The 11,366-nt window shown below is 40.9% G+C and overlaps 1 protein-coding gene across 1 annotated transcript; it reads right to left on the bottom strand.

The window, feature by feature from the left end:
* Positions 1 to 7,962: 7,962 nt before the first annotated feature.
* On the bottom strand, positions 7,963 to 8,991 carry LOC149246744 (uncharacterized). Its single transcript, XM_089442409.1, has one exon. It carries the CDS (start codon positions 8,989 to 8,991, stop codon positions 7,963 to 7,965), a length of 1,029 nt encoding a protein of 342 aa, XP_089298535.1.
* Positions 8,992 to 11,366: the final 2,375 nt, after the last annotated feature.

Genomic DNA, 11,366 nt, shown 5'->3' with positions numbered 1-11,366 from the left:
TACAAATCGATATCGAGATATTATTTTGCTAATATCGTAAATTGTATTCTATTTTTATTAAAAAAAGGCCCTTTTTCTAATAAATAAAAGTTTTTTATGCGTTTATTCATTGAACCAATGTGTATTCAACACTTTTACTATGTAGACTTGCCTTGTTATCAACTAGATTTTGCTTTACAGAAGACTAAGTGATTTCTGATCTTAGACGTCAATTCACGACTTGGATGCCTTATTTCCTTTATCACATTATCCAAATATTAAATGAATTGTGTTCACTAAAATAAGTAAATTAAGCAACAATTTATAACTTCGAATGGCTTTTGTCATTCGACTATGCTACCCTAACATGCCATGCACTAAGTTAATGTTTTGCAATAAACATTTTTATGTATGTTTGCTTTTATTAATATGAAATAATACTTTAAGAAAATAAAAAAATGCAAGGCATATATATAATAACATGTAGTGTTTTAAATGTAAAAGATAATTAAAGTTTAGATATGAAATATATGTTTTATTGGTTCAAAAGAACAATTGTAAAAGATAATTAAAGTTTAGATATGAAATATATGTTTTATTGGTTCAAAAGAACAAATCCAATTGGAACATTCCTCTTGATACCTGTATTTCTCCATAAAGATATATTTCTTCTCAAGGATATAGTTGCAGATGATCTTATGCATTCTCCTAATCTCTTTCACTTATTATGTGGTTAAGGATTATTGAATAGAAATATTAGAGAGTATATGAAGTGTGATGTTGGGTCATTTTCAACGTGTCTAAAGGTGACAACTATGAGATTGTATTATTATTTTATTATGTTGAATAAAATTATATTAAACTTATTTAAATTATATAATAAATGGTCTCAAATTTATTTGTTAAAATTGTTAATTTTATTAGTTTAATTAAATAATATTATATTTTTATATTAGAATCAAATTTTTTTAAATGATTCAATAAAATTTTAAAATAAAATATAATAAATAACCATCCTCGACCATCTAACACACTCGCAGACATAATAAACGGAAAAATACTATTTTTCGAACTGCTATTTCTGTCCGTTTTTCATTACGCAGTATACGGGAGACGCATGTGTTAGGAGTAAATTTGACCGGCATTTTTATGTTATCCAAGATTTTGAGAATATTTAATAATAATTATTAGAGGGTCAATTGTTTGATTTTTCTTAATTGTTAGATTTTTGGATATCTTTGGAATTTATAATAGATTGACATAGATACAGTAATTATGTGAAAAAGTTAGTTTTATTTAAAAGAAGAAATTTACCAATAAAACTATTTAAAATGACAGGTTTTCAAAAAAACCTACTTAAACTGTTGATTTGATTTTAAGAAAAACAAAACAAACTTACCTCTAAATAAAGTGATTAGGTTATTGTCTATCAAATTTGGCCTCATATTTTGTACTTGTTATTGAAGATTTTAGGTTTAAAAAAAAAAATCACCACAAGTTTGGGTTAAATGTTTTTGGCAACAAGTTTTGTTTTTTCTAAACTAGAATAAGAATTTTTGGAGTAATAGTAATTTATAAACATCATTTTCCACTATTAAACCAAGTACAATTGTGTATTTTATAAATACCATACATAGGTGCGTTATCTCTCCACCAAAAAAGAAACAATTGTTCATGAAACCAGACTAAAATCCTTTGACTTTTTTTTCCTCAATAATTTTAAGTTACATTATTTTAAGCATCAAATTTGTTTATTTTGATCCCGATCGAGGTGCGAGCTAGTGGTTGGGAAATCAAATAGAGGTTTAATGGAGGGTACCTCTGAGTACTTACCACCAATCCCCACACACTTGAGGTGATGGGTGCAGTGGCCCTTTGCATGATTGCATGCAAGGAAGGTGGGAAAGGTGGCAGCGAGGGTTATGGTTGTGAAGGCATAAACAGGAGAAAAGGGAGACAGTTGGGTGTTGTAGTTTGGTTCGATCATGGATGGGGAGGCTGGTGCATCGAACGGGTTCTGCGACACCATCCACAACACCAAGAAATTCATCTAACTGTAGGAGCTCACGGGTATGTACTCTGGTATCTCTCATCCATCGCAATGTTGACCTGTTTTGGTTTTCGTTGGAGGGAGAAGGGGAGAATTATGGGTGAAAACTGGGAAATTGAGGAACGATGGAGGAATTGGGGGTGGAGACTGTTGGTTTTTGCATGGTCTTGCGTCTGTATCCTGCATCCACTTGGTATTGTTTCCATTTCCCTTTGTTTCAAAATTTTGTTGTCTCGCATGGGAACCCTGGGAATTCTAGGCAAAGGGCTGAGCAGGGTTGCTTATAGAGGTCTTACGGGTAAAGGTAGAGAGACAGGCTGGGCGGGGAGAGTGTGTTTATCCACCTGTAGGAGAAGGTTCCTTCTGTAGATGCAAGTGTAGCTACTGGGTGGTAGATAGAAACCGCAACAGAGAGGGAAAGGTTGAGAACTATGGGCGAGAAGTCTGGAAAGGGAATGGTAATGGCTATAATAGGTGGATAGGTGATGGCGACATCATGGGGCTCAGGGATGAGGGGATGACTGAGTTGGGCACCTTCACTGCGTCTTGGGTGGAGGGGAAAGGGTATGCATACCATGGCTCGCTAAACGAAGGCATGCGGCAATGCTTACTAAATGGTAATTGGGGAGTGGCAGCTAACCTAATTGAGGTTGAGAGGAGGTGACTGGGGCGACGGGGTACCACTGAGGATGGTAGTGGATCGACCCCCTCTGGAGAAATGACCTACGACCATGAAGGCCCTGGCAATGTAATCAATGGGAAAGGGGAGGAACAAGGCGAGGTGAGAACTTGTAATAATACCACCCGGGAGCAAGACTACTGTTAGATCCTGTTTAATTGTTTCTGGTTAATGAATTGTTGCAATGAACAGGACTAGGGCAGTGCAACCATGGATCGTCTTGTGAAAAGTCGTGGTTGTGGAAGATGGGCCCAAGCAACTAGAAAGTATACAGACCCGGGCATGTCTGAGGCATGCAGAGGTAGGAAACCTTTGGAAAGACTTATCAGTGAGGTGGTAGTGGCATACCGTAAGGGCACAGATGAAAGTATTCATAAAATTCTAGAGGAAGTAAAACAGGAAAGCAAGATGGACATGAAAATGGAGGATTGGAGGACCCTTGTCCCAGACCCTGGAAACACTAGAGGCAGGATCACCCAATTTAAACAGACCTTATACCTGTATTAGCTGATGAAAAGCCTACTGGGCAAGGCTATGGAGCAGATTTTGGTGGGCATGGTTGTCACTGTCCAAGGCATGCCGAATTATAAACATGAATTCCAGAAAGTGTAGTTTCAACTGCACAAGTAGGATATCGAACTTGACATAATTGAGAGGCACATCCCATGTATCTTGGAGCTGACAGAGATGCCAGGTTTGAACGCCAAAGACCCAGCGCCAATGGAATTGGCTTCGACTAATCAGAATGATTAGACAATCTCCCCTGTTAAGTTTTGTTTATATATGCGGGTAGCTTTTACATTTCCTTATGCAAGAATATGTATAGGTAGATATCTAGAGTATGGACATGAATCAGAGACTTATATAGCTTGGATAGAAAGACTGAAACTCTTTTGTTATTGGATGACATACAATGCGGATAGGTGGCCAACAAACTTGGTTTCCCACTGGGCAAGTTGAGGCCACCTAGCCAATCTATGTGGTGTAAATTTGCTTTATAAATTTATGAAAAAGGACTTACCAAACTTAACAAAACAAAACAAAAAATGATTATTTTAAATATTTATTTCAAATTTATTTATTTTAAATATTTATTTTAATTTTAAAGTTAATTTTTTTATCAAAATTTTGATTAATTTAAAATAAAATTATCTTTTAGAAATCCATATTTAATTAAATCAATAAAATCATAAACAAATAAAATTAGAATGAGTAGAGATTTAACTAAATAAATAACAAAATTAGAAAAATTAAACAATTCCATTTAAAATGAATAAAAATGTGTGAAATACTATTGAAGCATGAACAAAACTTGAACCCTAACATTATAACAAAACATTAAAAAATAAACCACAATCTAAATAAAAGTTTTTCTAGCAAGAAGATCCATTTGAATTTTGAATGGTAAATCTTATACATCACAAAGTGATGCACACTGTGACATATGCACTAATATGTACATCCAAATTTAAATTTAACTATATATAAGTTTTAAATTTAAATATTTAAAATTTTTATCTTATATAATTTTTAATTATTTGATATTTATAATTTTAATAATTTAGATTAAATATATAGAGTTATTTATTGATTTAACTAAGTAAATGAGTTGAGCTTTTTCTTTATTTGAGAAAGTTATCTTATATTCTCAATTTGATTGTGCTATTTTTATATTGACTAGTAGAATTTCATTGTACTAGTGGAAATACAGTTTAATTGTTCTTTTTATTAATTGGTGTTTTATTCCCCTTAAAAGGTTGATAATATTTAGATGTTGAAATTTAAAAATATTGGATCAAATTTACATGTATCATTGAAATTATCACAATTTAATAATCCTACAGGCCTCTCTTTGCACCTTTTGGGGCAACTGCTAGTTTTAAACATCTTATTGCTCCATGCTTTGTAACTCATAGCTAATGTCTTATTCTGTAATTATTACTTCTATACATGGATAATAAAAATCTAACACATGTACCAAGTTCTCTAATGTTTTGGTTTTATGAATGATGTGATTACTTCGTACTTGTGTTGGTTGTGCCACCACTGCCGCAACTACCACAACAGATTAATTTATGCAAGATTAAGGCCATCAATAGCACGCCACACTTGGATTAAATTGATGGAATGATGATTATCTTTTTGGAGTCTAGATAGTGCTATTGTTATCGTTCATCTTTGAACATTAGACAAAAAAAATGCATCACTTATATTCAGAATTGAAATCCTTATTATCGAAGTCTAATTTGGTGGTTGACTAAATAAGGCAATAACAACATTAATGCATTTAATAATTATTAAAACACCTAAATATTATAAACTTGTAATTAATGGAGTTTAGTTTCTTTGATATTTAAGGTTATTGAGATTCTACTTATTCTATTTTTAAATTACTATATATTATAACCTAAATCTAACCTTACACATATTGGTGCTTAGTTTCATACACCAAACCAAATCTAACACTCCAAAACTAAATGTTACTCCTTATACTTTAAACCTAAGTATTATTTTTAACCAAAAATAAAAAGATAGAATATTGTACAATACCACAACCAAAACATTAAAGATACAATATTGTACAATACTACAATTAATTTAAATGCTTTAGGATATAGCACTTAAGAGAAGGTGGTTAAAAGAATGGTTTTGATTGAGATTATGTATCAACACATTATGTTGAAATTATAGAGTATTGTACATTATTATCATTTTTATGTTTAATCCCTTAAAAAAATTTCAATGGTTGATTCTTAATTTTTCTTTTTATCATTTTTTTTGTAAGGTTAGGCGTTCTTCATTCCAGATGACAAAACAAAATTACAACATACTAAAGTTCAGGCGGCGGGTCTGCCCACAGGAAACCAGACTGCCACCTTTCGGCTTTGAAGCCTGACCAAAATTTGAAAATGTTTTGCTCCTTTTTCCTGTCATAACCATGTTTTTGCCTATTACTGACTAAGCTAACTACAGGACACAACCAGACACAGTTCTGATTTATCAACATTTAAAACAAAAAGAAAAGACTCAGCTCAGCTAGTCCTCGTCCGACGAGTTGACCGGGGCAGGCGTTGAGGCGCTGGTGCCAGGCTTCAGCTGCTTCTGCTCCATGGCCCATTTTAGGTCCAGCAACGTTTGTTCCATGTTCTTCAGCAGCAGATGGTTTCTTGCTGCCTGGACTTGGACGACCGCGATCTCGTTCAGGAGAGTGGTCTTGATATTATCCGCTTCTTTCGCCAGCTGGCTTTTGAGTTGCTCCTCTGCCTGCTTGCGTTCCTCGTCCTCCTCTTCGCGGACGACCTGATTCACCTCCATAGCCCGGCCAACCACATGCTTCATTATCCAGTACTGCTGAAGCGTTTTATTGAACAGGGAGTTTCTGCCTCTTGTAGTTCCTGGGTCCGGGATCAGATCCTCCCAGTCTTCACGGGGGATTTCTTTGTTATCACTGATATCCCGCAGCTCACGCTCCCACCCATTGATTTGGGAGCGGATCTCCAGAGGGATCCCAGCCATGTACGCGTTTATCGTGTGCATGGTCTTTTCAAAGTCTGGCTTCCTGCCCCTTTTGCTCGGTTGGCTACTGGTGCCCTCGTCCCGATTCTTTGCAGGTTTAGCCTTCCTCGGTGCCATCTTGCCACGGGCCTGGGGCTTTGAAATTGTATGAGCTTGTCTACCTATCACAACAAAAAACCACAAGTCAGAGCTATTGAGGTGAGACGCTGTCATAATCCGCTCGCTAGCCAGCCCGGCTTCAGCATGGCTGGTGCTCTGCACCCTCGAACAGAAAAGGTCGGGGCTGCGGTACCAATCTTGGGGCACGGCGAGACTCAACAAAGCCCCCCTCGCCTCCCATCTCTCTGAATAAGAACTAGAACTAGCGCCATGCAAAGCCTCCCCTGCTCGGGAGAGGAAGAGGAGATTCGACCGAGTGCCGGGAAGGCCACTATCAGTTCTACTACTGATAGTCTACTCACTGGGGTGGAACATTTCTGGTCGAACAAGGATAACGTAGTTGCTAGCTAACATAACGCCTGGAGGACAGGGATGATAGAATACATACCACCTTTTCTTGCCGGAGCCTGAGAAGGGGCCAGGTCACAGGGTCGCATTGTCACCTTTCCGTTTTTTTTCATGGTTCTTACTTAACTGAATGAGCATTCCCTCTGTCCCCTCAGGCATATGTTTGTTATCAACCCGTTGTCCTGCCAACCGGGCCTCCACTTGGCCATTTAATTTTCTGACTGACAGCCCTGGATCCCTACCTCGGGATGGGGCGTGACTTGACTGCCCTGCTTTATTCGTCATTACTCCAATATGCTCCCGGCTGCTCCTGCCATAACTGTTCTGTACTCCTTGTGCCACCTGTCATCCTACCTCTGTCATTTATCCCGACTTCCCAAGCTAACTCCAGATCCTTCCTTGGTGGTGTATCGTGGCTCGCTTCTCCTCCGTTTCCGCGACCTGTCCTACCTTGCCCCGTCATCTGCCCGAGTCTATCATTCCGATGACTGTCGTCCTTTCCCACGGATGTGCTGTCTATTCCCATCCGTTGTGATCTTTCCCCACAGCTGCTGCGTGCCGCCTGATCCTGGCCGTTCACCTCGGGCCTGTCTTTACCACCTTTGTCGACGTCTAGCAATTGTTGGAGGCTGGCTCGCTCCTCCGGGAGCAGTTGAGACAGACCTTCACTGTCGATCTCTTTGCCTCTGTTCCGACTACCCTAGTTCGCGAGCCAGTCCGCCGGTTTGTTTCCGGAATGTCTAATGTGAGAAGGAATTAGGTAGTTGATTTTAGGTAGGAGCTTCCCGATTTCTCCCACAAGCCATGTCGTTCTCCAGCTCTTGCTGATTTTGTCCGCTGGTTGTTGCTGCTATAGCTTCCTGACCATGTCGACCACCAACTTCGAGTCCCCCTCAATTTGGAGTCACTTGAAATTAGCCCGTAGAGAAATTTCTAGGCCACGTTTCAAGGCATGCAGTTCGGCTTCGTTATTTGAGGCTTCCCCGCAGTCCATCGCAAAGGTTCGTAGAGTTTTGCCCCCAGCATCTCTGAAAACTCCCCCAATGCCAGCCTCTCCCGGGTTATGTTTTGCGGCGCCATCGAAATTAAGCTTAATGAATCCCTGCGGGGGGTGGCGATACTGGTTGCTTTCCGCCACTTCCCTGGGCCGGTCTGATCCTTTGACACACCCATTTAGCATACTCTGGTTTACCTCAAGTTTTTTCAGGATTGCCTCCTCCATTTGCGACGCCTACCAGTCTTCTTCTTTCCAGCTTTCCATTAGGATTGTTTCACGTATGTTCCTGGTGGTTTGTTCCCATATGGCTGTTGGGGTTCTGGATTCCGCTTTGAAGATTGCCCTATTTCGTGCTTTCCAGATGTTCCAGAGCAGGAATCCGACAGAAAGGAGCCATGCACGATTGACCACCAGATTTTGGTAAGGTTTTTTCGGCCAGTTTGTTATGGTGTTTACAATGTTCCTGTAATTTCTGTGGCGGCGCTCAAACAATCTGAAGTGACTTTCCCACAGGGAATTGCTGACTGGGCAACGGTTCATCAAATGTTCCATTGTCTCTTCTTGGGAGTTGCAGAGTGCGCAGCGGGATGGACCTTGACGCCCTTTCCTCTGCATCTGGTCCCAGGTAAGCGCTCTGCTGTGTAGTAAAGTCCAAACAAAGAATGAAACTTTCGGCCAGTGTTTGATTTTCCAAAGATTTTTCCATTGTTTGATTTCCGGCTGTTGATTTTGATTGACTTTTTGGTAGTAGGCTTCTGCTATTGAGAAATTGCCTTGAATTCGTTTACCCCATCTAAGAATGTCGGATCCTGTTTTCCTTGCTACCTTACGAGATGCCATCTCTGTGTAATACTCGCTCCATCTGTCAGTTTCTGGGGCCCCTTCCCAATCCTCTTTCTGTTTCCAATTGCGCCAATATCCTTCTTCGTCTGGTTTCCAGAAATTGCCGACGGTTGTTGCCTCAGCCTGGGACGTGAAAGCGTGGATGACGTGAAGGTTGTCCTTTTGGATGAGTCTTTCGCGTTGCTGCCATGATTCCTCCCAGAACCTGGCCTTGTCCCCGACTCGTATTTCCCAAAAGCTGTGATTTCTTATCAGGTCTTTGTTGCCCCTCGCCAGGTTCCAAATCGCGGAACCTCTAATCTCCGTGTCACTTCTCAGTCTTCCTTCGGGTTCCCCTGCCGCATCGTATTTTCTTTTCCATATCACCTTCCACAGGTCAGGGCCTCCCTGAGTCCACCTCCACCAGAGCTTTGCACCCATGACTTGGTTGAGGACGAAGGGGTCTCGTAGCCCTAAACTGCCATCTTTGGGGAGCCGACTTAGCCACTCCCAAGAAATTAAGGCCCACTTTCTGGATTTGTTGGTGCCCTGCCATAGGAATTTTTTGAACATGGTGACCAGCTTTTGGCTTGCTGTCTTTGGGATGGCTTGGCACGAAATCTGGTAAATTGGCATAGCCTGCAGAACAACTTTCAGAAGGATTAGCTGGCTTGGGGCATTCAACGAGCGAAAGGTCCAGTTTTCCATCTTTTTTTCAGATTTTTTTTGTTAGAAGTTCCCAGTTGGTGATCCTGTATTGATGCTCATGCAACATAATGCCCAGGTATTTTGACGGGAAGGTTCCGATGTTGAAGCCCAGAGTGCGCGCTAAGAACCTTTGGGTAGCCTGCGAGGTGTTGAAGAAAAACATTTCCGATTTGTCCTTATTAATCTCCGTCCCAGAAGCTTTGCTAAAATCAGATAGAGTTTTGATGACACCTTGGGCCTCTCTCAGCGTGGCTTGACCATAAAGCATCACATCGTCTACGAATTGTTGGTGCGAAACCGGTGTATCATTCCCGCAGATTCGAAGACCCTTTAGCTGATCCTTGGAGACTTGAGCCTTAACCAACCGACCCAGGCCTTCCGTAGCTAGTATGAAGAGAAAAGGAGACAGGGGGTCTCCCTGCCTGAGCCCGCGGGAGGGAGTGAAGGCTTCGGAGGGGGTGCCATTTAACAGTATTGACATCACGGGAGTGCCAACCATGGATAAGATCCAGTTTATCCATCTTTGGTCAAATCCATAGGCTTTTAGAATGCCTTCCAGATATCCCCAGCTAAGGCGATCAAACGCCTTAGCCAAATCAAGTTTAATAAGCATACCTGGGGTGCGGGAGTTTTTTAAGGAGTGAATCACTTCCTGGGCCACGATGATGCCATCTGTGATCTGGCGCCCTTTGACAAAGCCTGTTTGCTCCGGGGCAATGAGATCTAGCAGGATCGGCTTTAGCCTGTTAACCATGACTGTTGCTAAAATTTTATAAACAACATTGCAAAGGGAGATGGGTCTGAAGCCCTGCGGTTCCTCCGAGCAGCCATTCTTCAGGATTAGAGCCAGGAATGTGGCATTCAGGCCCTGGTGCATGCGCTTTGAACACCTGGATTCCTCCACTATGTCTAGCAGGTCATTCCCCATAAAACTCCAGGCCGCCTGGTAGAACTCAATGGTGAAGCCATCAGGACCCGGGGCCTTATTTTTCAGCATTTTGTTAACTACCTCTTCAAGTTCTTCCTTGGTGATTACCCTGAGCAGAGCCAGGTTTTGATCTCTGGAGACTTTCTTAGGGATATGATGGCAAACCTTGTCTATGTCCTCAGATCTGTTGACATTTGGCTCAGTGAGAATGCCTTTGAAGTGATTCACCAAGAGTTGTTCTATTTCTGTCTGCTGCGTCACTCTGTTTCCCTGACTGTCTTTCAAGGAGAAGATTCTGTTGTGCTGGCGGTGACTCAGCATTGCTTTATGGAAGAATTTGGAGTTTTTTCCCCCTCTTTTAACCATTGGACCCGAGATTTCTGCTTCCACAGAATTTCCTCCTGCTTTCGTCTTTCTTCCAGTTGAGTGATTACTCTGCCTTCCTCTTCAGCCAACTCTTCATTTCGGCCTTCCGAGATGATTTGCTGCTGTATTCTTTCCAATCTGGACTGAAGTTTGCCTTGCTCCTGTTGAATATTGCCGAATTCTTCCCTGTTCCACTTCTTGATTTTGCTCTTGATTTCTTTGAGTCTGAGCTGAAAAGAGTGCATTTTGCTGTTTTTCTTCCTTTCCACTCTTGTTATCCTGCCACCAGCTCCTTACTTTGTCTATGAAATTAGGGGCTCTAAGCCAGAAGGACTCGAACCGGAAGGGCCTCTTTTTATTCGGATTGTTCAGGGCTATTTCAAGCTTTATTGGCCAGTGGTCGGACCCTATTGAGGGTAGGATGGAGGCTTCGTAGAAGATGTCCAGCCCAATTATGTGTTCTGAGACTAAGAATCTGTCCAGTCTTGAAGCAATTTGTTTGGTCCCGCCTCTTCTATTATTCCAGGTGAATTTCCCATTTATGGTTGGGATATCAACCACTCTTAATTCTGTTTGAATGTCTCTGAATCTTTCCATCTCCGGGTCTTCTCTGTTTATGCCACCTTTTTTCTCTTCTCTAGAAGTGATTAAGTTAAAGTCGCCAGCCAGGATCCATCTCTGCTCCTGGTGCATATTTCTGAGCTTTGCCAACTGGTTGAGGAATAGGCCTCTATCAGCACGGGTATGGGGCTCGTAGACAGCCGAGATTGCCACCCATTCGCTTTGCCCTATGAGCCTGAATCTCCCTGTCAGG

This window comes from Pinus tabuliformis, chromosome 7, assembly GCF_031772625.1.
Source record: "Pinus tabuliformis cultivar Carrire ecotype Pingquan chromosome 7, CPIR1, whole genome shotgun sequence".
NCBI lineage: Eukaryota > Viridiplantae > Streptophyta > Pinopsida > Pinales > Pinaceae > Pinus > Pinus tabuliformis.
This window is presented reverse-complemented; position numbering and strand designations above follow the sequence as displayed.